The 27,413-nt window shown below is 43.1% G+C and overlaps 1 protein-coding gene across 1 annotated transcript; it reads right to left on the bottom strand.

Annotated features, from left to right (window-relative positions):
- Positions 1–8,218: 8,218 nt before the first annotated feature.
- On the bottom strand, positions 8,219–27,410 carry LOC101655945 (potassium voltage-gated channel subfamily A member 3; the record flags this gene model as incomplete). The annotated part of the gene is made up of 2 exons (XM_045292009.1): positions 8,219–12,229; positions 25,205–27,410. A coding segment is annotated over one exon (678 nt), but the record flags the coding sequence as incomplete, so codon positions are not given.
- Positions 27,411–27,413: the final 3 nt, after the last annotated feature.

Here is a 27,413-nt window from a genome sequence, read left to right as displayed (position 1 = left end):
GGGCTCTTTTGAATCCAAAAGATTTTGAAGCGCTGAAATAGTTTGAAATTCCTGATAAGATTTTCCACTGTAGTAATCTTGTTTCTTCAGAGTGCATTTGCTCTACACATCGACTGTTACCAGCTTCTAAAGATTGGGGTATCCGGGGTCAGCACCGTTCCCTTCCTTCATTCTCATGGTATCATGAGGTAGAACTTTGCCACCATGCCCCCATTATATAATTTCTTGTTTTCTACTATCTCTCTGAAGCCTTTGAGGGCATACGTATATCTCTTCTCCGTGTCTCAGTTATTCCATTAATGTTTATTGAGCACGCACTAGAGATCAGGCATGGTGAATACAATACCTGGTGACTGGGACACTAAGTTAGCTCTCAAGGTGCCCACACTTGGGCACACCACCACACCAAACTCACTGCCCTGAAGTCCATGCCAGCTCATAGCGGCCTGGTTAGACAGGGTATAACCGACCCTGTGAGTTTCTAAGACCGGAACTCGTCACACCAGTAGGCAGCTTCACCGTTCTTCCCCAGGGCAGCAGGTGGTCTCAAACTTCTGACCTTGAGGTTTTCAGCCCCATGAATAACCACCATGCCACCAGCGCTCCCACAGTCTTGTAAAGAAGGAAAACCATGTTTGGTTTGCATCAAGTTGATGCCACCTCACAGTGCCCCTCTAGGCTGTCGCTCTAGGCTGTCGACCTTGATGGGCGCGGCTCACCAGGTCTTTTCCCCCAGGAAGCCACTGGTGAGTTAGAACCGCCAATCTGTGGTTCGCACCTGAGCATGTAAACATTGACTACAAGGGCTCCCTAGACACACTGTTTTGAGAGGTTTTCTCAGGAGGCTATTAAGAGTACATTAGAAGGGTGCTTACCTAAAGGCTTCCTGGAAAGGATGCCACCTGAAGCAAGTCTTAAAAGATAATTAGTTATCACCCAGCTGAGGACAGCCCGGTGGGTGGAGGTAAGAAAGACAAAAAGGCAAATGAGAGGTTGTAAAGAAGGCAGCTCATATTATATTCAAAACCATCATCTCAACACATGGCCATCCAGGCCATTCTCCCGCAGCGCACCCCTACAGCACAGAGGAGAACTGCTCCGTGGGGGTTGTGGGACTGAGCAGACAGCCTGGTCTTTCTCCCCAGCACTGACCTTGTGGGCAGCAGTCCAGCACGCACCCCACCGCGTCATCGGGACTCTCGATGACGACTAACCAAACGGAACTCACCGCCGTGGGGTGGGCTCTGACTCCGCGGTGACCCTTGTGACAGAGGGAGAACTGCCCCTGTGGGTTTCCAAGGCTGCGAAGCTTTCCTGGAGTAGAAAGCCGAGGCTTAGCAGTCGATGTTGGAGTCGAAAGCCTCACCGTTGCAGTCAATGTTGGAAAGGGATGGGGTTTGGGAGTTAGGCCAGAGATTGCTCATGAAGCAAGTTTGAACTGTGTCCCAACGTGGAGTTGGGATGCATGGAAGTTGGGATACAATGTTATAAAATAGCATTGAAGTTATTTTAGCCAGGAGAGTTAACATATATAGGGTTTAGAGCAGGGGTCCTCAAACTTTTTAAACAGGGGGCCAGTTCACTGTCCCTCAGACCCATTGGAGCGCTGGACTATAGCTACAAAAAACCCACTATGAACAAATTCCTATGCACACTGCACATATCTTATTTTGAAGTAAAAAAACAAATGGGGCAAAAACACCCGGTGGGCCGGATAAATGTCCTCTGCGGGGCCGCATGTGGCCCCGCGGGCCGTAGTTTGAGGATGCCTGGTTTAGAGAGACCATTTTGACTGTAGTGTGGAAATTTGAGAAAATAATTGCAGTAATATAGGCAAGACATTTCAAATTACAGGAGAAACAACTCAGAGATAGATGGAGTGAGGAAAATGGATCCATAATTTACTGTCTGGGAAAAATAATTTGCTCTGTAAACTTTCACCCAAACTAGTATGGGGGGAAAAATCAGTCTTAAAAACAACAAGAAGGATTAAAAACAAACAAACATCTTCAGAAAAAAAACAAAAAACAACAAGAAAAAATAGCAGCATAAAATCTGCTAACCCGCTCTATGAATATTAGAATGTCAAGCCCCACATAACATGAGCAAATGCCTTAACAGGAACACATATTTAACACAAAAGAAGAAGTTCATTTTCTGTGATTTTGTTGAAGATTTAGCCATTAAAAAATTAGACGGTAAAAATGACAATAAAACATGATTGGCCATCAAGTGTGAGGTGGAAGTAGGAGTACGAGTCTGCATGATCCCCGATTTCTAAACAGTGGCATTGGGAGAAGTGGTTGGGTTGAGTGCTGAGGGAAGGACATTAATATCTGTGTTTGACTTGATGAGTTTGAGGTAGGGCCAGTCAAGAAGAGATTAAAAGCCAGGAGATGAGTATAAAATAGATCCAGCGCCTGGATCAGAAAACCGCCTAAACCTGGCTAACACAACCATGGTGTATTGGAAGGTGCGAGAACAGCATCAGTGAACACAATGTAGAGGCAGACCTCCCGAAGCTGTGTGGCTACTTCCCGACGTTCCCTGGGCAGTTCTTGCTCTGCTGCACTTCTCTCTCATGCTTCCCTTGGCTCCTCCACGAGGTTACCATTTCACCCAAACATGGGCTGTCATGTTGGGCTCTTGGCTCAACTCCATATAATTGATATGATCTTTGCCTAATTACTTCTATGTCTCTGCTTCCAAGTCTCAATTTCAGATTCCAAGGACAGAGAATCTAATCGGCTCAGGTTGGGTTAGTGACCACGATGCTTTTTGGGTGGTCCCGTCTACCCTGTGTCTGGCAGGCCCTCTAAGAATGGAACGTGATCAGGGAGCAAACGATTGCCCAGGACCAAGACTGATATGTGGAGCACCAAGACTGTCATGTGGAGCACGTAAGAGTAGGGCTCAGGATGTAGATCTGGGCTGGAGATAAAGAAGGGAGGAAGTGGTAAAATCTAAAGTACTGCATAAGCTCATCCAGGGAGCATGTTCGTGCTGAGAAATAGCGAGCGGCCAGAGCAGAATCCCGAGGAGCAGCAGCATTTGCGAAACGAAAAGAGAATGAAGGGGGAAGGGTGGGCACAATGGAGAAGGCACAGAAGGGAAGGGAAGGGGGGGGAGAATGGTGTCACAAAAAACAAGGAGGAAAGAGGGATCAACAGTGGCAAATTCTGTATAGACTGGGTAAGATGAGAATGGAAGTGTGACAGGGAAACTAGGAGCTGTGAACATTTCAGAGAGGGAGACAGAAGCCAGATTCCAGAGGGATGACATCGCAGAATACCAAACAAATGAGGGACAAGGAAGCGATAGATCCTCTTTAAAGTTTGGTTTGAGTGGAAAGGAAAGAATGGAGCTAACAGTGGTGTGTTCTGATCGGTTTCCCGGTGGGGAGATCCTGATATGCGGTCAAAGCTGGTAATCTTTGATGAAGTCAAGTTCAAGGGAGGTAGACTAGGATGGAGCCCGGAGCTCCAGAGATTGGGACTTTCCCACTGGATTCTGAGGGCAGAAAAGGCAACCAAGAGATACTCGATAAATGTTGTTTTGAACGGAAAGTGGGATTGATGGATGGAGTGGGAGGGGAGCCCAGTTCTCAGGTGCTGGGTTTTCTGTTTTCTGGCTCTCATGGTATGGCTTCAGGAACCCAGCTTGAGAGCATTCTGCGTGGTCCTCGGGCTGCCAGGTTGGAAGCAGCATAGGGTGAGTGCTCTGCTTTGAGCTTCTGTAACTCCTTCTTGGGACTTGCCTCACTTCTCAGGAAGGCAGAATTTGAGATGGGCAGGGGAGGGGCTGCGGCTGTGCTGACTCCTGGATCCTAAGTCAGAAGACCGTAGATTTGGGTCACTTTCCAGAACTATCACATGACCTTAGGCAAACGGCTTCATTGTGCTGTGGCTTTGTCATTCTAAAACATGGGTGATAGGCCTTACCTACCCTACCTTCTTTTCGCTGTAAAGCACAGCACAGAAGGTCCTGTTAATCTATGCATCATCTATTCTGAGACCCTCCACTGCCTCAGCATGTGCCCCGTCTGATCTTGTCTAAGGATACATACTCGGGACACTCCCCTGCAGGACTGTGCTCTAAGTTCCATCTTGGTGACTCCACATGCCGAGACTTTGGCCTGCTGGGCAGTGTGGAGTAGTCCATGCTTAGAAAGTGCCCAGAGAGAAGCCTATTTAAACTTAAATATTTATGACGCACAAAGCGTTCAAACAGTTTCACACATTCCCTACAGATATTGTAGCCAAAAATTAACTCTGCTTCAAACATTTGCATCCACGCTTACAAATGTCACTTCCTTCGTCTCCTAGTTACAGCCCTCCTCAAGTTAGAGATGACAATGGCAGAGTTCCTCAGGTCAGTGAATCCTGGAGACAATGGTATATTTGTCAAGTTTCGACCCACTGGTCAACTTCCATGATGTGACCTGAGACTACTTAGAGTCCAGCCATCAGGAAATCGCTGCCTCATGGCTTCCGTAACAGGTATAAACAAAACTGTGATAGCTGCTAGCTACTCTTCAGGGACACATACAGGTTAATGAGATTGGGCCTATGCATCTTTATCAAAAAGCATTCAGACCAGGCATGGGTGAGGGACTGTGCCCCCCCCACCCCCACGCTCATTTTCTTGTCAAGGGTGTCTTTTGAAACCCGGTTTCTGGGTTATTTCTCTTGTTCCTTGTCTGGTGCCATCATTTCCAAAGGGATGGCTTTACTGACCTTCATTGTAAAAAAGACAATGTTGTCACCAAAGGTTTTAGGTCTTTTGACTTTTCCTATGCTCAGACCAAAGATTCCTCTTCCCAGACTCAAGCAATCAGGTATCATGTAGAAGGAACTAAGAGGTGTGTGTGTGTGATTTAAACACAACAAGGTAACCAGTTAGGGCTGTGAATTATGGAACCTATAAATGGTAGACCCAAGGGAGAGAAAGGCGTCCTATTCATCAGTCTTAATAGAAAAGACACCACAGAAAAGAGCTGGAGATTGGCTCATCCCTAAGGCCAGGAGAGAGGGGAGGGGAGGGGAGGGGAAGGAGGTGTGCTCAGCTTCTCGGCACGTTCTCATCTGTTTTTGTTGAAGTCCAACAAATTCAATTGGATAAAGCCATGATTCAAAGAGGGTATCTTGTAATCCCTTGGAGACTACCAGCATCTTTTAATTCACCCTATAAATGTGAACAAAGTACTTCAATTTGGTCCCTTAAAACAAAATACCTACAAATTTCAACCTATGGAGTCTCCCACTAAAATGACCTAACCAGAAAGCTTAGACATGGTTATTTCTTATATAAAACGGTGGCTCCAAAGGAAAGAGATAAAAAGAAGGTTTGGGTCTTTTCTGTGACAGTTAATCACCACATGTGGAAGACTGTCTAAATCTGCGCTTTCTGTTTTCAAAGACCAAGTAGAACTCCAGAGTGAGCCGAGTGAGAGGGCCTCTGCTTTGGTGATGGCGCATTTGTTGACATTCCAAACTACAAACACATTTGAGTAACTAGCTGCTATTAGGGAGAAGAAACAAAAATCAGGATCAACATTTCTCAGTACAAAATTAGAACAATGGGGATATAAAGGCCAATCGGTGGAAACTGTAGTTTGACATGGTGGGAAATATGTTGGACCTATGGCACATATGGCAAACGGAATGCTTTTATTTAACAGCTGATTACTCTGGATCTAAACCATGCGCATCCTAACCTACACTTTTCGATTATCCGTGTGTATGCCCCTTTCTGGAAGTCTGAGAGCAAGGCCGCTTTCCTACTCACCTTCAAAGTCAACTCCTAGTGCCTGGAACAGGGCGGTGCACCCAACAGAGGCTTGGTGCATATTTCTGAATGAAATCATGTAGGACTGCTTGGTTATTATTTTCTCTTATGTCAGAGGCACAAAATATGAAGGTGCAGACTTGGTACAAATAAATGTTTCCTTTTCTGGGACCCAATAGTGTAAGACAGGGAGAAGTGAAAAAGAGAGAGAGAGAGAGAGAAAGCAACTAGAGAATGGCGCCATTCTACTAGCTAGTTAGGCAGAATGCACTGTAGCAGGTGGGAGGCTCCTAACAGTCTGCAGAGCGGATCCACGGGAGCTGACGCTTGAGCGACTGACAATAGCCCACTCTTCTTGTTTCTTTCCCCTTTCATTACAAAAGTAAGAAGAAAAAAGAGGGAAATCATTGGAAACTATTAATATGACTGACAGGATTTTGAGGGGGGATATTTTATTGACTTCTGCATATAACATTTGCAATGAAAACACTTTAAGTCCAATGAAAACTTTAAAAAAATATATCACATATTCCAAGTTCACAGGTACTTAATGATAGTCACTTAACAGTAAGCCCAAAATTATTAAGAAGACAATATTAGAGAACATGGTAGAAGAGCTTGCATCAATAATGTGGGAAATTAACATAACTTGTGTTTAGACAGGTATAGAAAAAATATAAAATATATGGTTGATTTTATAATATTAGGTTCAGAATTCTGTTATCGGTTATTATTGTGTAAGAACGATTATCATTTCATTCCATACAAAATAATATTTGCTTTACTTATCTTTTTGATGAGGAGAAAATAAACAAGGTTAGAACATTTTAAATTCTGATACAATATAGCATATGTTCCATTTACATCTATCCACATGACACTGCATTGCTGGTCATTAAAAATACAGAATGTATCACAGAACAGCTGACTTACAAGGGAAAGCAGTAATGGCATCTGTCTAGGGCGTGAGAAAAGAACAAAACTGCTAGGCATCATGGAGTAACAATGAGTGTTCGCCACATTCAAACTGAGCAGTTAGCATGTCTTCATTCTGGTTTTTTTTCTGGGAAAAGCCTTAAAAAGATAATTTAAAATATGCGGCTAAAGATTTACCCTACATGTGAACTATGGCTAGAGATTAATAATACTGATGTGCTTGATAACCAATTCCTTTTGAATAACAGATTCTGTAAGAGTAACAGCAATGAAAACCATCCCTCCTGCCATCGAATGATTCCGATGCCCAGAGGCTCCAAGGACAGGGTAGAACCTTCCTGCGGGGTTTCTAAGGCTGCAAATCTCTACAGAAGCAGACTGCCTCACTGCCCTCCCATAGAGTAGTCGGGGGGATTGAACCACCGACCGTGCACTTAACCACTGGGCCACCAGGCCACTCCCTTTTTTAATAGAGAATCTACTGAGGTGTTTTTGTTGTTTTTTGAAAGTAAAATAGATTATTTTCTTCCCTATTCTCCCTTTCCCGCCCTCCCTAATTACAGGACGCATGCAATGAGAAGCAACAGGCTGAATTACAGGCTGAGGAGCATGGGGGCTGGACCATGTTTTTCTCCTAATCAGACTGGCTGCCACTGGGTGGGCTGACTATTGCTGACTGTTCAGAAACCGGTCGCTTAGGGTGGGTTTTTAGGAAAGGCAAACAGAGAGGATGAGTGAGGAAGCCCGTCTTGGGGTCTGGCATTTTGACATCCTATGAATTTAGTGTCCGTGGGCGGGATGTGTGGACTGAGTATTTTCAGTGGAAAATGGTTGCATATCATCGAGTGGAAGGGCTAGGATTTGGAGTTTTCCAAGGTTTCATTTACAGTTAGATTTCAGTCAACTTTTAAATGATATTTACAGTCAGAGGATAAAAAGCACATGACAGGGGGAGCAGGGTGCAAAGAAGGTGAGATTTAGAGCCATTTACTGACCATGCTACCTTGAGCAAGTCACATTCTCTTTCTAAATCTAGGTTCTGTCCTCTCCAAATTGCATGTGGAATTGGCTAATTCATGTGAATATTTTAACAAACATGATCTTTGACAAATATGAGGTAATAAATATATGGGAAAAAATGGAGGTCTTGTATTTGTTCTTCTGACCTTTGTGTAATTACTAATAGTGTAATATTTCAAAGATGTATTCTTATGATCATCTTTAGCATATTGTATTGAAGTACTACATGCACCATTAGTCTGCTTTCCCTTGTATAGGTGTAGGAGCTTTTAAACAGAGAAGATACCAATTTATGTGGCAGCTACAAAAATGGTCTATACAGTATCCTTAAAGTTTTAAAAGAGAATATTCTCATTTGGCTTATAGTCATTACAGTTTTATGGCAGTTAGAGAAAATCACTTTGACAGTTAATTTTAAGTAAACTAAATATTTAGCCTCCCCCGCCCCCCACCCCCTCACCCCCACAAACCCAGTATTAAGAGACCACAGGATGGAAACAATGTACCGGGAGAGATACTACAATGGTTTGTTTTAGTATGGTCAGTTCACAAATTATTGTCGAGATACAATGCTAACACGGCATCACCAATAGCACATTTCAGCAGCTTAAAAAAGGGACAAAATCACGTCTCACAAAAACCACAAACAGCAATACAAAAAAGACTCAACTACACCAACACGGAAAATTCTTATTCACAAAAACAAAATTACCAGGCTAAATGTTCCAGTGATTTGCTTCACCAGTCGACATATACATTCCCTGTGATGGTAAGAGGCCTTGAAAGACTGCCCCCTTTCTGCATGGAAATGATGGAAGACCAGACCTCTGCACAAATCACTTCAGCATGACAAAACAGCACTGTGTTATTCAAACGGACTGCCAGCGTTTTGACAATTTCTCTGGTGCCCACATTTCGGCATCCTTCTTGCCTAATCTCTGTCTACCAAAAGTACGCAACCACAACAAACTTCTGCTTTTCAGCGGGTCTAGTCACCTAGCACCTACTTTGTGTGCAGGGCAAAAGCTTCTCTCGCCAACTGTTCACTAAAGCAAACAGAACGAGCTTGGGCTCTCCCTGGATTTTGTTTTTCACTCCTGAGCAAAATTCACTACATTATGGCTCGTATCAGGCCTCACTGGTCTTCACAAAATTTCACAAGTTTGTGACTATTATTTTAAATTATAAACATTGCTTCTGGGATCCAATGGCATTAGTTTTTAATGTGATAAAATGCACCTTACTCATCAACTACAGTTGATTCTTGTTGGCTGTTTATTTAGCCAAATTTAAATAGAAGACTAATTTGAATAGTATTTTCTTTTTTTTTTTTTCCAGTTAAATAACTCCACGCTCCAAGATGAAATGATAAACCATAGTAATTATACTACGGTCAAAATTAAAAGCGATTACATTTTTAATACTTGATTTTTGCTTTTATAGTGTGCTGAGATTACTTAGCAATATCAGAAATATCAATATTTGAATTTTCAAAATTGCCAGTAACTGATCTCTTTATAAATCTTGGGGATATGTTCATTCCCTATAGTAGAGACATGCGTAGGACTGGAGCAGCATGTGCCTTTCTATGTAGAAGAATGAAGATCTGAACGTGTTACAGAGTTTTCAAAGATGGAGACAACTTTACGTATGTAAGTTCTTCCCTGTGCCGGTCAAGTTCCTGGGGCTGAGGGAGGTTACAGGGACTTACCAAGGACACAGGAAGGTCACCGGCAGAGCCGTTGTGAAAGCACAGCTCTAACGAACTGTTCCTTGGCTACAGAACGAAGAGACAGACAAATGCTCCTATCCCTCCAGCCTCTGCCAGGCCAATAGAGCACACGATCAAGTTCTGCTACTGCCTTAGAATGCCACATAAACGTGTCAAATGACCTTGACCTTTAGTTAAATTTAAGTAACATGCCCTTGCTGCTATTCCACTGCGTTGTTCCCATTTTGCAGGGCGATTTTTCTACTTTTTCCTGGTCCATCACAGGCCAGTGATGATTCTGGTAGGAGGGAAAGAGATCCGTACTCCCTGTTTCCACAATCAACTTGAAGAGTGACAGGTGTATGGGGCTTTCAGGGCTTATTTCAATGCATGTTTTCCTTCCGAGATGAGCTTAAGAAAGCCTGAGCGCGGAAGTCCTCTTCGAAGCATTTTCAAACGTGCGTGCTGAGGATGTGAAGGCCGGGCAGGCTTCGGCAGACCTATTTCACACATGACACTGAGGCTAGCACTGGTGAGGCATTGCTGTGGGCTCCCGCTGGAAGGAAGCGGCTAAGAATGCTGCCGGCACTCCTTTAACTACCCACCATGTGAGCCATCTTTGACATGACAGTTTGTTCACCTGGCACAATTCTGGGCTTGTGTTTATACCGAAGTCCAGACTCAGTCTTTATTTGCAATGCATCCTGTGATAATAAATAGATGGCAGTGTATGAAGGTGTATCATTGGTGTTTACGCAGGTAGCTCTTTTGGCTCTATTGGAAACCCTTACTGATCCTTATTAACACACATAAACGTCTAAGACGTCCCACAGCACAGTGGTGCCACTGGTTCCACTCACCCTGAGAGCTGACGGCAACCCCTTGACTGTGGCCATGCTCTGGGCTAGTTAGGGCCTCGGCTATATGAGCTGGCACAGGGTGGAAGCCAGGGGATGGGCAAATCATCCTGACCTGAGGTGCACACAGCTCCATCTGTTGTAACTGCCACTCCTTCCCTTCCCTTTTCCCCTTAAGTGATCTAGTCTTCAAGTCTGACCAGCATATTGTGCAGAATGAGTGGCTTGGTGACCTCCCGTCCATCTCTCTCACTGCTCGGGGATAATTGCTTCAGTTACTGATTGTTCCCCAATTGCCTACCTTTGATGTGTTCATTTAAGATAGAAAACATTTTGTTCCCCAATTGCTTACCTTTGATGTGTTCATTTAAGATAGAAAACATTTCCCCCCAGGGTTATGAAATTGCTCAAACAATTTCAATAAAGTTTACAAGAACTATACACATGTACATATACATATAGACACGTATGTGTAAACTCCCACACACACACACACACACACACACACACACATATATTTAGCAATGAAATGCATCACCTGTATTTCCTCGTAACGGGCATCAAAGAGTACTATAATCTTGGCATGGCTGCCAAAGGAGTTCCTTAAGAGTTGAAACTCTGGAGGTGCTCTTCCTATGACGTAGCCTTGTTGTGCGTTTGTATAACAGGAGCTAAGTTATTTATACATTTGTTCATGTATTTGTGTGTTAGAAAATAAAGTATAGAAGTAAAAAAAAAGTCTTGTTTTTCCTTTATACTAAGTGTTCACAGTTTGACTTTCTATAAGGCTTATTAAATAATATACAAATAGCTACCATTCTGCTGAAATGTCACAGTAAATACATTAATAATGGCACAGAAGTGAAATGCCCCCAAATGGGAAACCACCCTTCATGACCTTCTCAACCTCTTTTCTAACTCAAACACTATGTTTAAAGCGAGTAGAAATCCCAAACTATTGAAAGAGATAGCTATTTCCAACAGAATATAAAAATAGAAGCTGATACAGAAAACTTATTACAAATAGAATTAGAAGGAAATGCTTAAACGGTAGAATGAAACACTCTACACATCTTTAAGAGGGTGATTCCTATCAACACACTAACATCCCACAAAAATGCAACCGAACAGGGACAGTGTCCAGGAACAGCTGAACGGTGTCACCACATGCTGAAGTTCTAGTAACGATGAAGAACGGAAGCATGTGATGAGTACCAAATCTATTTTTTGTACAATTCAGTTCAGCTAAAACCTACCTACTAGGACTAATTTGCAATTTTACCATTTTGAATAATAAAAAAAAGACTGTTTAATCAAGCAAGGCACATTTCTTTTAGGCAAGTCTGTCTCTCACACCATCTATTTGGGCACAGTGTAGATTTCTCTTTTTATGTGTAAATTGGCTAATCTATGTCTGAGAGCCTTTGGTACCAAACATACCTGCACAAATAAAGTTCCACATGACCCAGAATACAGACTACAACATTGGTTTATCTCACAATTAAACACAGTCCAGCGATTAACTAGGGAAAAAGAAAGCAGTCATGGTTGGCTTGTTAGAAACAAATATTTAGACTTTCTTTATCAACAGCACTAATTTTAAGATTTTGGATATTAGACTTCGCTATAATGCCAGAAGGCTGACGTGATACCTTAAATTTACTTGAAAAATAGCTGTTAGATTGCACACAATTTAAGGATAATCTTCTAGCGTCAATGCTGTTTCGTATATATAAAGCGTTTGTAAGAGACGTGTTAAGGTCAACTGAAACAAAACTACACAGGTGTGCAGGCAGAGGCAGCTCACCACCACCCATCTGTGATGGAACTGCCACTGCATCTGGATCTAGGAAGTTAAACAGGCGCATCTCACTGGCCAGTGCCGCTCCACGGTCCCTCAGCCGGGCTCTTCAGAAATCTGCGGGGACAGAGGAAACACAATGACGCCTTGCATATTCCGTTCCTTCTTAGCTGTAGGCGTTCTAGCCATCATACAACGTTTGAGACTTTTCTTTAAAGAAAAAACAATAAAATTATTACCTTGGCAAGTTTAAGCAATTTAATTATCTAAATACATTAACCACATATTAACTGTTTTTAAGTTACACGTTAGGTAAAGGTCGCAAATATGCCAAAGCTGTGGACCATTTTGTTTCTCATTACTGCTGACCCTTATCAAATGAATATGACAGAGTTGGCATGGAAAAAATTAATTACCTAAATGCATTAACCACATATTGAATTAACTTATAAGGTAGGAAAAGTTCAAGATATGCCAAAATTGTGGACCAATTTGTTTCTTGTTAATAACGACCTCGACATTTAGTCTAAATGAACTGGTTTAAAAAAAATAAGAAATGCAATTTTTATCCTTCAGGAAAGCTTCCGAGTGACCCTTGACTTTTCAAGAAATGCCCATATTCATTTTCTTAATGCATTTCCAAGAGTTTGTTCCATTTCTAGTCTGCCTCGGACTGTAAGACAGGAACTCATGTTTAAAGCGAGTAGAAATCCCAAGCCTTGTCACAGAGAGGGGGAGACAGAGGAGACACTCTCAAAGTGAGTACTACGGGACTCTTTTACAGGGCATGGAGGTCAGACCTAGAGTGTATCTCGTCATTACAAGTAGCTTCGAATCTGGTGCCCCTTTACACTATGGACTCTACACAGTTATGCATGATTTTACACATCACAACTAGGACAACAATCATACTTGATCAAGAGTCTGACCCCACCACCTACACACACACACACACACACACACACACACACACACTAGTGGTTGGCTTATCCCACCTTCTGACCTACCAATCTGGAACATGAGTGATTTTCAACCTGTTGCCTGACCTGTGGATTTTGGACTTGCCAACTCTTACAACTGAAGGCTAATGAACCCACAATGACCCAGAGCAGCCAAGTCTTCTCCAGCTGGGTTTATTTAGGCAAGAACGGATGTTCAGACGTTTTATGAAGAAGAAATCCTTACAAGACATTATATATTTAAACTATTTCAGAAATAGAAACCAACCATGCCTATTCCTCTCAGCCATTCACACAGAGACACATGTTACAAAACAGAGAGATGTCCATGGCGGGGGGATTACTTAGAAAAGTTCCCATAAAATTGAATGAAAAGCTAACAGAAAATGATCACAAATGTCTTGGAGACCCCGAGTGTGGTCACAGAAGGAAAACTCTGCCCCTTAAATGCTATGTGTCTTTTAAGATACTTGAAAAACTGATTGGCCACTTTTTCCAGATTCTGTTTTATTGGGAGACAAAATAATGAAGTATGCTTTTTAAATGATCACCTCAGAATGTAACCAAGAATATTTTAAAACTGAAATTGGAGGGGCAAGGCTTATGGTTTGTAGAAGGCAGAACACCAGTTCTCCCAAATGTCCCTGTCCTATATACCCTGGGATCTGTGAACATGGAAGAGCCTTGCAGAGGTGATTAACATGAAAGGTCATCCCTCTGATAGGGATCACATTGGAATGTGCTGGAGAGAGTGAGAGGAAAGAATAGAGGTATCTCAGGGGAGTTATGTCAGTGGAGGTCACCTGCTTATCACACCCAAAGCTGTGTTGTACACGTTTCTGTTTTCTGGTATATGAAAATCAGGATTGATGAACGTATGGGGCAGCAAGTAGAATAAGGGGCTGGGGGGGTACAGTGGTGATGGATGGGGGTGGGGGTAAAAGTCCCTGTAGACAAAGAATGGTTGGAAACAGATTGTGGTAGCAATTGTACAATTCTACTTGACGGGACTGAACTATGGAACAATTATGTTACATGTATTAAATTCCAATTAATAAAAAAATTTAAATCATAAAATTGACTAGGTTTACTGGTTGGAAAGAGAATGGTGGGACCCGCACGACTAGGGCCCGTGGTCAACCTCCAGATGAGGAACTGAACTCGATTTTCAGGCAAACACTAGAGAGGGCTATATAGTGAACAGATAACATTAGGGAAGATGTACACCTCAGAATCATCAACTGTTTGAGATCAAACCAGCAGCCTGTGCTCCAGGACAGAGTTCGGAAGGCAGGAAGGGTCAGCAAAGCTGGGTGAACGGACATGGGGACCACAGGGCGGAAGTGGGGTCAGCGATGGCACATTGTGGGGATGGCAATCAATGACATGAAACAAACTGTGTGTGAATTGAGCGAGCAGCTGATCTGCTCTGTGAACCTTCACCCAGTTCGCAGGACGGAGTTAAAGTAAACTAAAGTTAAGCATCACGAGATGGAGAGGTGATCCTGGAGAAATTGGGCTGGTCCTATCGAGCCATAGGAGTCCTAGGATTGGAGAACCAGTCCTGCACTGGTTAGAGTTGTGACTTTTGGGGGTAGAAGGGTCAGAGAGGCGTGCTGTGGAAGGGCTTGATCTGCCATTGCTGGCTTTGGAGATGAAGGAAAGGGGGCATCGGCTCCTGTGAAGAATGACAGCTCTCCGAAACCTTGCACAGGGTGACTGAGTTAGAGCAGACCTGAGACAGTGGGTGTGGTTCTTTGTCTCAGCCTTGAGAAGCAGGTAACAGTGTATGGGGTAAACACTAAATGGAAGGGCTCCTGGACCATCCTCTTAAATGCCTTCTATCTTGACGGTCACAGGTTATAATAGAACAACCTGAAAAAGCCAGTCTTTAAAAAGAAGCAATGTCATAATTCTAGATCCAAGCCAGAAAAACAATCATGAAAAAAAAATCATTTATTTAAATCCTCTATTTTATGTTCTTTAAGAGCCCAGACATCAACTCTCCTGAAGAGGGACATGATCTCTGTCCTCTATGGACTTACTTATTAGAAGACACTAATTCACGGAAGGAGAAAGAGCCACTAAAGTCGCCTGGTTGCCATCGGTCATCTCAGGCATCCACATTGGCAAGGGGATGTGGTAAGAAGACTCACTCTGATGCGCATAGGCAGCAGCCAAGTCACCCGCTGGTCTGGTAGGCCAGAAATCCAGAGAGAGGAGGAAATGCATGAGGAGGTGTGGAGAGAGTTGAGAGGCCTGGTGGTGTAGTGGTTAAGCGCTGGGCTGGGATCCGCATGGTCAACAGTACGAAACCACCAGCAGCTCTGCAGGAGAAAGACTGGACTTTCTACTCCTGGAAACAGTTCTAGTCTTGTTGAGAAGCTGCTAAGGCTTGTCTTTCAAATAGAAACCTTCTCCAGGGAACTGACGACAAAGAACTTTATCCAAAAGCATATAGTGAAGAGTACACGCCTCAGAGTGCAAAAATGAGCTCCAGGGCACAACATAAATGTTTTCCTGTAAACAATCAAACTGGAAAGCCATTCCCTTCCTCTCTTCCCTTTCCAGGACTTGGGAGAGCACATTCTAACGAGCCAATCAAATAAAAATCCCTTTCCTCATGGAAGGGGAGACAGACAATAACCAAGCTAAAAAATAATCTAATGCAAGGGACTTTTGTGGGACAATTCTATTCTAATTCCACTTTTCCACGACCGTTTTGAAGCCTTCTCATTATGTGACAGAGGAGAAATACTGCAGGGCAGGACATCGGGAGGGTTGTGAGCAGTTTGAGAGTCCGTCGGGAAGGCACACTGAGAAGTGATCCCCTGAAGGAGGGGATGGAATAAGCCATGTAGACAGCCGATGCATTCCAGACAGGGAAACAGCAGGTGCAAAGAGCCTGAGATGAGAGCATCCTCATGTGCCTGAAGAAGACAACGGATGCTGGAAGGGTGCAGAAGGGGATCAAGAGGGAGTTGGAAGTAAGAGTGGTGAGATGAAGTAGAAAAGGAGTCTCTCGTCAGAACAGGTAAAGCCCTCAGGAACAGTAGTGGGAGTAGCCATATCATGGTAGGGGGACGGCCAGGGTGGGAGCGGAAGGGGAAGAATGAGGGAACCCATCACAAGGCTGGATATATAACCCACTCCCCAGGGGGACAAATAACAGAAATGTAGGTGTAAGACACGAAAAAACAACAATAATATATGATTGATCAAGGATTCACGAGGGGGGTGGGAGGGGGAAAAAAGAGGAGCTGATACCAAGGGCTCCAGTAGAAAGAAAATGTTTAGAAATGTTGATGGCAATATATGTACAAGTATACTTAATACAATTAAAATGATGGATTGTCATAAGATTTGTAAGCACCCCCCAATAAAATGATTAATTAAACAAAACAGTGGGGAAAGAAGAGAGATAAAAGTAAAGGAAAATTGATGGCACAATGATTAAGCACCTGGCTGCTAACCAAAAGGTCAGCAGTTCAAAGCCACACAGCAGCTCAGTGGGAAAAAGACCTAGCAATGTGCTTCTGTAAAGATTGTGATTCAGCCAACTTGACGGGTTCCCATGAGTAGAAAATTGACTTGAAGGCGCCTAACAGCAGCAGCAGCAGCAGCAGCAGCAGGTTAGGGAGAGACTCATGGGTAATTGTGCACTCCACGTGCAACGGGGAAGCCAACGGAGTGTTTCACACAAAGAAGCAACCTGATCTGACAGGGCTTTAAAAGGAACCCGCTGACTGCTATACGGAGAACAGACTCACGTACAGGAAAGGCTGCACGCGTGGGGACAAGTCACAAGAGTTCAGTTAGCCCCAACTTATGACATATTCTAATGATGATGGACTGCATGCACTTAATGACAGTCTGTTTTGGTTGGTTTTATACGTCTTGTGACTACTGACATATAGACTACATACAATGTTGCAGCATGTGATATGCCAATCCTATCATCCCTCAGAGTTTTACTTACAGACGTTCAAAGATCAGATTTACAAAGATACCGTTAATAAAAAAAGCAGTAGTAGTAAAAACCAAATAAACAAACAAAGGAGGAATTCAGCTTACATCAGAACTGACTTACCATGGAGTCATCAGAATAGAATTCCATCATAAGTCAACGACGCCAGCTATAAACATCCCGATGAGGGCACTAATTGTGTCGAACTAAGCAGTAGCCGCGGAACTGGTAAAAAGTGGTCAGACTCCGGACATATTTTCAAAGTAGAATCCACGGATTTGTCGGTATTTGAGTGGACATGAGGTAGGAGAGGAAGAAAGTAATCAAGGACAACTCTAAGGATTTTACCTCGAATAACCGGGAAGCTGAAGTTGCGAGTACATGGCCATGGGGAAATGGGCAGGCTTGATGGGTATGTGTGTGGGTGGCTGAGTTTTGGACATATGAAACCTGAGATGTCCATGAGATATGTAAGTGGAGATATTAAATAGACAGAAATTGGATTCTCGAGTTCACAAGGCAATTCCAGACAAGAGTATAAATGTCCATATAAGCACCTAAAGCTGTGAAAATGGATGAGATCACTAAAGGACTGAATTTGGATATTAAAAAAAGACTGAGTCATGGCCCCTGGGCCTCACTGCCATTAAGACCCAGGGAGATAAGAAAGTAATGGAGATTGAGAAGAAGAGGCCAGAGATGTAGGAAGAAATTCAGAAGAGGGTGGCATCCTGGACACCAAATGAAGAAAGTCTGGCCAGGAGAGGAAAGTGATTCCACAGTGTGCAAGGCTACTGATAGGTCAAAGGAAAAAGAAGTGAGCAATAACCACGGCGTTTTTTCTGCACAAGGTCACCAGTGACCTTGACAAGGGCAGTTGTGATGGAGGGGGTAAGCATGCAAGCCTGTTTACGGCAGATTCCGGAGAGAATGGGCAGGAGTTCAATGGTGAATAAAAAGAGACCCACAGTCCCTACTCTATGGAAAGGATGGACATTAATTAGATGACACAAATGAATTAAAATGTATTGCTACAGTGAAGTTAGTCAATGACAAAAGGTCAAATATTGTATGAGACCACTGTTATAAAGGAAAAATCAAGACAAAGCTTTTCGTACCAAAAGCAAACTCTGATAGTTATAGGGGCAGGGAGCGGTGGGGCAGGGAAGCTGTAGGCTAGAGGGTAGACAGGTGCTAACTTGGGTCAAAGAGAAGACAATGTTCTACAAGAGGGAAAAGAAAAATCAAAGGAGAGGCAGAGCAAGCTACTGGGAGGCTTGATAAGTCGTTCAAGTTTTTAAATACAAAATTGGTTGTGTGAAATGTAAACCACCTAATTCACAATGACGTTTTTAAACATGACAGCTGTCAAGATTATGTACTGTACAGGCAATCCTCAGTTACGAATACCACACTTCTGGACAACTCCTACCTGGCCCTTAATGTTGTGTGTGTGTGTATTTCCCCTCACTTTGAAGTAATTCAGCCAAACCCTACTCACAACACACTCACAATCACCTTCATTTGCGGCACACACAGCTCGTAAACCATTGAAACAGCTTCAGCACTTTTCTTGGATAAGGCCAAAACCAACCCACTGTTGTCAGTGGGCTCCAAGTGACCGAGGCCCTGCGGGGCAGAGAACTGCCTCTCAAAGCAGTAAATCTCTGTGGAAATAGACTGCCAGCTCCATCTTTCTCCTGCAGAGCAGCTGATGGATTTGGACATTGCATTTTGGGTTGGCAGCCACATGTCTTAACCATTGCATCGCCACGGTTCTCTGGAATGAAAATAAGGCTAAATAAGAACCGCATGCACCTGGTCTAACTTACAAATTCTCAGACACAGGAGCAGGTTTTGTTCATTCCCCGGGGATCATCATATTTAATTAATTTTCAGGTATATACATACCTACATACCTGTGTGTATTAGATTTGAGCATCTATGAAATAGGAATGTACCTTGAAGTCACTGGTATCTTACACTTATATGTTTTACGTTTTTCTTTTCTTTTTTTTAAAAGTGGTATATATAATTGAGGCCAACTCATAGCAATCCTTTACAGGATTTTTGAGGCTATAAATTTTTACGGAAGCAGACAGCTTCATCATTCTCCTGAGGAGCTGTGATGGCTTTAATCCACTGACCTTGAATTTAGCAGCCCGATGTCTAACCCATAATGCTACCAGGGTAGTTTCTGAACACAAAGCCAGCTTAAATTTGAATGAATCTGTATCCTCTGATAGGGGTACTGACCAACCAGCGTGGTCATGAGGGAATCTTGGAAGAAGTGTTGAGTAAAGATAGAAATTAACTGGGAGAAGAGAGGAGGAGGGGACAATGTTATCATTTACCAAGATCCTCATTGTTTACAGTGGAAAAGCAGCTGTGCCTGTATCTGCAAGACCAGAACGGGCAGGAACACAACAGAATGCGAGGAGGAGCAAAGGTACAGGTGAATTCTGTGTATGAGGGTTGAACCAGATCACCTGGGCCAGGAAGGCGGTGCTAAGCCTTTGGATCTCTCTCATAAAAACAAGAGAACAACGTCCTAAGAACATTTTACGTAGGGGTAGGCGATATAATCAGAGCTGAGTTTCAAAAAGATCATTCTGGCTACCAGGTGGGAAATGGGTCGGAGTGGCCCCAGGAAGCGTGAGGAGGTGAAGGAAAAGACCCTTGCATTTATCCCGGGCACACGGAAGACAGAGCATGGATTAGAGTGGTGGTGGCAGGGATGTGGAGAAGTGAGCTCTGTTAGAGATATTTAGGAGACTAGAGGCCCAAACTTACTTATTATACCTGTGTGTCTAGTATTTAATTACTAAAAACACTGAAAACATGAGGCAATTGTTTGCCTCTTAAGCAAGATTGTAAAAAAAAATACTGTATACACTCAAGTATAAGCCAACCCGAATATCAGGAGAGGCACCTAATTCTACCACAAAAACTGCATTAAAATGTGCTGAAAACTCAGTTTACACAAAAGTATATACGGTAAGTAACATGCACATATTTATACTGTACATATAAAATTGGAAATTCACTGTTTCAGAAAAATGATTAGATCACTTAGATCTGTAGAAAATACATTACAAATTCAGAAAATGTGTGACTATGTATGTGTGTATACATATGTATGTGTGTACATATACATATAATATTTACAGTATATGAGCACGCACACATATAGACATTGGTTACAACAATGCCCTCAAACCTAGCAAGTGTGAGGATGGTGCAGGCTGACAGTGTTTTGTTCCATTGTAGACAGGGTCCCAGTGAGTCGGAACCTACTTGATAACAGCTAACAAGAAGAACAACAACAGCATACATATACATCCAACTTCCATCCAGCTGATTCTGACTCATGGCAACCCTATAGAACAGGGTAGAACTACTCCTGTGAGCTTCCAAGGCCGTAAACTTTACTGGAGAAGAAAGCCTCCTCTTTCTCCCACAGAGCTGCTGGTGGTTTCAAACTGCTGACCTTGTAGTAAGTGGCCGATGCATAACCATTGTAACACCCAGGTTCCTTTATTCATATATATATATATATATATATATATACACACACACACACACACACACATATAAATTGCTTCCCCAATAACTTCACTCCCAAATTAAATCGCATGTTTAAATTTAATAAATATGTTTAAATATGTAAAAATAGAGCCTTAGGATGTAGAGGGAATTCCCATTAGGGCAGCTGAAAATAAATGACCTAACAGTATCGACTGCATAGGTACAATCCTAAATTTCATTCTAAAACTTCGTAGGGATCTCAACAAAGCTTCCCAAGAGTCCTTGTGCTGCTGTGGGGGGTGGGGGGGAACAGGGGCGGGGTCACAGAAAGGGAAAGGCTTCTTCTGCCCCTGGCCTTCCCCACACGGAGGGAGGCGTGAGCTAGTGATCCCTGCATCTGCAGGCGGAGCCTGCATGCACAGATTTCTTGGTAACACTGGTTTCAGATATGCCGAACCCTCGTTTCTGTGCTCACTTCCGTACTACGTACTTATCAACCACAGGCTCAAGAGCTCGTTCCGCAGAGCACAGTTCCTGTTCTGTCCTACTTAGGTGCCAAGAATGATAAATGGCTCCCAAGAAATGATGCCCAGAAGCAGGACCTCGTCTGTCCCCAGATGGCTCCTTTACTGTATCTTGATGATTGATGGCCTTTTACATGTACAGGAAAAAGTCTAGTACCAAAAAGAAGGAAAAAAATCCTTTTGTGGGGGTGAACATTTTTCTTAACAATTTCAAGGAGAAAATCAGTTCACAGCATCATTAAAAATGAAAGCAAACATCTGTATACTTGATAACCCGTCTGACTCATCTAAACGAGCATTGCAAGCTGAGCATGAGTAGCCTGTTTTCCTGTGCTGGACAGCAGCGGCCACTGTCTGCCCGAAAGGTAGGAGCAGAGCCACGTTAGAGGAAGGCTGGGGCTCTCTGCCTGGCATTGTTCCCCTTCGTCCTGCCTCACCTGACTTGTGATTTCACTAACATAGGAACTGAAAATCCAGGGAATCCAGGGCGGATGAGCCCTACAGGACCAGTGGTGTGAGTGGCAAAACAGGGAGGGTAAAGGGAGAGTGGGTTGGAAAGAGGGAACCGATTACAAGGAACTATATGTGACCTCTTCCCTGGGGGATGGACAACAGAAAAGTGGGTGAAGGGAGACGTCGGACAGGGCAAGATATGACAAAATACCAATTTATAAACTATCAAGGGCTCATGCGGGAGCGGGGAGCGGGGAGGGAGGGGAAAAATGAGGACCTAATGCCAGGGGTTTAAGTGGAAAGAAAATGTTTTGAGAATGATGTACAAATGGGCTTTACACAATTGATGTGTGTATGGATTGCGATAACAGTTGTATGAGCCCCCAATAAAATGTTAAAAAAAAAACACACCACCTCAAAATATGGGGCATTAGAAGTATCAAACCAAGAGTTTCCTCCTCCTTAGGTGAAAAGGCCAAAGATGAAACAAAAAAGATCCCCCCCCACACACACACACACCCTAAAATGCACTCCTAAATAGCCTCTTCCTCCTCCTTCATTTTCTCAGCGCTGTCTCAGTGTGTCTGTTCAGTCGTCAGACTGAAGGACACGTGGACTGCTTTGCATTTCTTGGTGGGAGGCTTGTCACAGCCGAGGGGTGGGAAGGACTTGGGACTGTTGTAGAGAATGTTAACATTTTAAAACATAGAAAAGCCAGAAAATTAAGTTATAGTTCTCAAAGGAATAGATTTTTGGTATATTTTATGTAAGCTAAATTTATATATTACCAGCAAAACAATTACTTGGGTATGTTATATGCTAGAGGGACATAGCAAATATTATGTAAGCCAGAACTCAAAACTGCTTAGCACTGTGCATATAAAATTTCAACCTTGAAATTTTATTTAAAACTTTAGAAATGATTTACGTAGTTTCTTTTATGTATAGGCATTTGTAATTGTTTCTGTAGATGCCAGGTATTAAATCTGGTATAACAGCAGTTTACAATTAATTTTAAATACCATGAACAAAATAAAATAATAGCAAGGTTAGCCTTCTTTATCGCTAAATTCACTAACTGTAGGATATGTGCATTTGCCTCCGGGGCACTGATGGATATGCGTGGATCTAGTCACACCTCCTCACCTGACTGTCTTGCTATGCACTGACATGTGTTCCTTGCCAAAACCCAAGGCATGCAATCCAACTGTGAAGTGGGTGGCTAACTAGTGGCAGAGCTAACTAGAATGTGTCAACTACAAAGTCATCAGCCTTTTCTCTACACCCAAATCACTACCCATTTTCATTTCCCAAACGAGTAGGGACAGCTCTTATGTGGGTTAAAATTATATTCTATGGGCTTTAGAGCAGGGGTTCTTAGATTCATGGAGTAGCTGGGTAAGACAATAATGCCACAAATTTAAATGAACTGGAAATCTCTCCTGCCCTCAATCCTTTTGTTCTAAGTAATTCCTCCTTTCTAAAGACAGACACAGTCACAATGTTTACACTGTTTTCTGGCATGACTCTTCAGTAACCTAAGCAAAGTATAAGAAGATAAGAAACAGCAATTTGTGTCATCGTATTACCTATTGGAGATTAAAATACATGAAAACAGGGCATTAATCTTAAAACTGAAAAACATATCTGTTGGGCTGGCAGGGCTCACTACTGGGACTGATTGTATTTTCTGAATATAAGATTAAACCCAGATGAATCAATCCTATAAGAAAACCTTTCACTACTAGGAAATTCTATTTCTGTACCTGATTAAAATCTTCTGTTTGCTCCTTCTTGTTAAAAATAGTTGATTATTAAAGAGTAACCCGAATGAAATAAGCTTAAGAGGAGTAATTTTTTACCCCAATTCATTAATAAGATGGGCTGAAGCCAAGCATAGAAAACATTCTCAGCCTCTTTCAAATGGCCCAATAAAAGGAGCCTGAGTTCTGGAACCAGAATGATCTGGGCCTCTTGCTAGATGTGGAATCAGTGATATCACTTAACTTTAATCATCATTTAAAAAAAAACTCTCCTAAAATGAGGCAAACCTCACCTACTCTGCAGAATAGAGAAGGGTCCAAAACCCGACTGGCCCTTAATAAGTGGTATTTGTGATTGTTTGTATAGAAAGAAAACAGGTAGAGTGATGATTTATGTGTCAGGTATCTTTCACAAAGCTCTGCATTGATTACACAATGTTCCTGTATAATTATCTCAAGATAATGTCATCTTTTAGCAAACTCATCACTGATGCCTGTCATGTAATTATTTCTCCTGAATGGTCTCCTTGTATTAACATTTAACACTCACAACAGCCCTATTTATTATCCTCACTTTACAAATAAGGAAACAGAGGCCCAGAGAGGTTAGGCAATTTTCTCAAGGTCATACAGCAGAGAGTGGCACTATGGCTGCAATGTAACAGCAGAGCTTACCTTTGGACCACACTTCATTACTGAACCTGGAAAAGGTATTATTGCAAGAGAGCAGCCACTTAACCAATACTGAATACACACAGTGTGTTACATTCTGTGTTAGGCATGAGTATTTTATCAAGAGTCAGAATCTATAACCTATAAGCAATTATACTGTCTCCAAGTTGTGACTCAACAGTCATGATTTTTCTGTTAATAATAAAAATAACAATGTCCTTTTGTATGGCTGTTATTTCATAAGCAGCACACAATGCTAAAAACTATGGCAAAACCATAATTTACTTACAGAACTTATCAGGGTTTCTACATCAACTGAATAAATATGAATAAAATTCCTATTGAACTTAGTTCATCTTTAAGGCAGCATCTTTTAGAAACAGGTTGAAAACATTTTTCCTGTGATTTCTACCGTGTGTCTAACATATTATCAAAATGGGCTTAAGAAGAATCTCTGATCACTAAGAATATCCTAAGTTTGACTTATATGTAGATCAAAGTGAAAGGTAACTGCAAAAAACGTAGCAAAGGAAGCCAGACAGAGTGGTATTTAGGTGCCCCCAGGTAAGAACACTGAGGCTGTGGCAGGGATCTAGCTTTCCTGCTTGTGCTCTGTCTTTTCTGTCCTCATCCTTAAATGCACCACGAGCAAAACAGTTTTGCTTCTGACCTCCTGAAAATATTTTATGAACTATAAACATAGACAAACGGCTACAGGTAATATAAAACTAAAAAGCAATCGTAGATAAGGTATCTACAAGTGATTTTAAAAAGTACTCTTATTTCCCTTTTCGCTTTCCCCCCCAAAGAACTGTACTACCCTTACTACCAAAGAATGATGCACATTAAAATGGGATCAATTGTCTCACAGCAGGAGGTCCTGGCTTTCCCGATTCTGAAGTGGAAACAGGTTGTTCAGAAGCCAAGTGGGGTAGCAAAAGAAATGGAATTCTTTTCAGCTCAGCTTAGGGGAAGGTTATTCTGAAGAGCAATGCTTCCCCACCCGCCCCCAGCTTGTAATAAGTCATTACAAAAGGCTCAAAGAGCAGTTAGTAACATGAAAATCGAATGGAAATGATGTTGTGATTGATCTTTTAAAAAGGTGCCAAGCACGTGATTAGCATAAAACTACTGGTTTCAAAAGTATCCTCAGCTTAGACAGGACATTTCCCTGACTCCCTGTACAAAAGGGCAGTGCTCACAGCAGACTAGGACAGAGTGCTCACCTGGCGCTGTCTGTCTTCTGGCAACCCCTGGCATTTGGCTGAAACTTGCCGGAATTCCCCAAAGTTTGATGACTTCCCGTCCCTCGTTTTTATTGATTGTCTGCAATTCCCTCAGTTAAAAACTTGCATCCTTTGTGTATTTCAAGTTTTATGAGTACTATGGTGCCCTGAATGAATCTCTCATTCGCTAACATACAAACCACTTGAACATTCGCCTTTTACCTTCCTTTGTTGGCTTGAAACGTCCTGGAGAAAGAGAAAGAAAACTGTAGAGAAGCTTCTTTTAAAATTATTGCCGAATAACTGGCATTTCAGTCAAACCATGCCTTATATTGTGGGTGATAGCTAACATTCCACGATCCTCTTCTTTCTTGATTCAGTCCTTATGGGATGACATCAATGATGTTTTTGGTAGTAAAAAGAAAAAAAATTCAATTTGTGACTCATTTCACCTCCTCGGATTTTCAGGCTGAACTTTATTTGTGCGGTTTATTCAAACAGACTTTCCTTATGAACCCATGTTAAAAACCCTCTGGAAAGGTTACTGTGGAAACGGCAGAGACTGGGGGTAGGGCTAGAGAGCAGGAGATGCCATGACAACCTTTTTCAGGTTTCCCAGGAAACGTGGGTTGCTATGGGAACTGCATCAGTCAGGTCCGAATTAGTAACTTCCGCTGGAAGGGGAGTCTGCCACTTTTAATCTTCGTGTGACACTGCAGAAGCTTTATTGCTCAGAAGCATCAGAACTGTTTTCCCTCTCGCAGCACTGAAAACATCTGTTTCTAGACTTTGATAGGTGTTGGCTGGGTAACATGCACCGAACTTCTGCATGGGAATTAGCTGTTCATCTAATACTTCTGCAAGGCTTAACCAGTCAAAAAAAGAGTGAAACTAATTGGTCAGATCAGACACCTTGGGCATTTCCCTTTGCTCAAAGTTGCAGAAACGCTTCAAATTCCGGAAGGAGGAAGGTTCAACTAGATCAAATAAACTTGTGGTGGGGTTTACAAGTCAATGGTTCTAATTCGACTTTCCATCCACATGGCCACGCGGTAGGTCCTGGAGCTAAACATTCAACACAGGATCTGGGAGGGTCCACCCCGCTGAAGCATCGTTCAGAATCTGCCTGCGTTACTCAGTAAGGGGAAACCACCTTTTCAATGTTGAGGTTAAACGGTTACTCACTCTAACTGCTCTCTAGTTTCATTTCCACCCCCACCCCCAGGATGTGCTTTTTTGTTTTTTGTTGTTCTTCTTAAATAGGGAGTGTACAAGAAATCAAGGTTAAAGTAACAAGCTTGTAGTTCTCACTATTAAGAGGGGGTTTGGGGGAGGGAGAGGAGAGCTGAGAGGATGCAGCCCGCTTGCATACAGACACCCCTTTCAGTCTGAAGCGGTAAGGAGAATGACATGGGCGCTCCACTTCCCAGTGCTCTGTCCGTGATGGATGGTCTGGAGATGTAGAAAACAGGACCGAGGGGACACATTCCACACACTACCCGGCACAGTATGTCACTTGGTTCACATGTTAAACATCCGTGAATATCTTCTTGATGTTGACACAGGAGTTGGGGTTATTGTTCGTGGTGCAGGGGGCCGTGGAGTTGCCCGTCTTGAAGGGGGTCTGGGGGAAAGCGCTATGGTTCATACCCCCCTCTTCGATCACCATATACTCCGACTTACTCAGAGTCGAGTTACTCCGGGCTTTGCGGAGCTCCTCGGCCGAAGAGGAGAGGTGCTGGCAACTGCCCACGTGCATGTACTGGGCTTGCTCTTCCCCCTCGGTCTCGCGGTGGTAGAAGTAGTTGAAGTTGGAGACGATCACGGGAACTGGCAAAGCAATGGTCAAGACGCCGGCGATGGCACAGAGCGACCCCACGATCTTGCCCCCTATGGTCACTGGGTGCATGTCACCGTAGCCCACGGTCGTCATGGTGACCACTGCCCACCAGAAGGCGTCCGGGATGCTGCTAAAACCCGAAGTGGGGTCGTCGGCCTCGGCGAAGTAGACGGCGCTGGAGAAGAGGATGACCCCGATGAAGAGGAAGAAGATGAGCAGCCCCAGCTCCCGCATGGAGGCCTTCAGCGTCTGCCCCAGGATCTGCAGCCCCTTGGAGTGGCGGGAGAGCTTGAAGATGCGGAAGACCCTCACCAGGCGGATGACCCGCAGGATGGCCAGGGACATGGCCTGCTGTCCGTTGCCTTGCCG

Source organism: Echinops telfairi, unplaced genomic scaffold (assembly GCF_000313985.2).
Source record: "Echinops telfairi isolate 266 unplaced genomic scaffold, ASM31398v2 ScPeMD7_443;HRSCAF=831, whole genome shotgun sequence".
NCBI classification, from domain to species: domain Eukaryota; kingdom Metazoa; phylum Chordata; class Mammalia; order Afrosoricida; family Tenrecidae; genus Echinops; species Echinops telfairi.
This window is presented reverse-complemented; position numbering and strand designations above follow the sequence as displayed.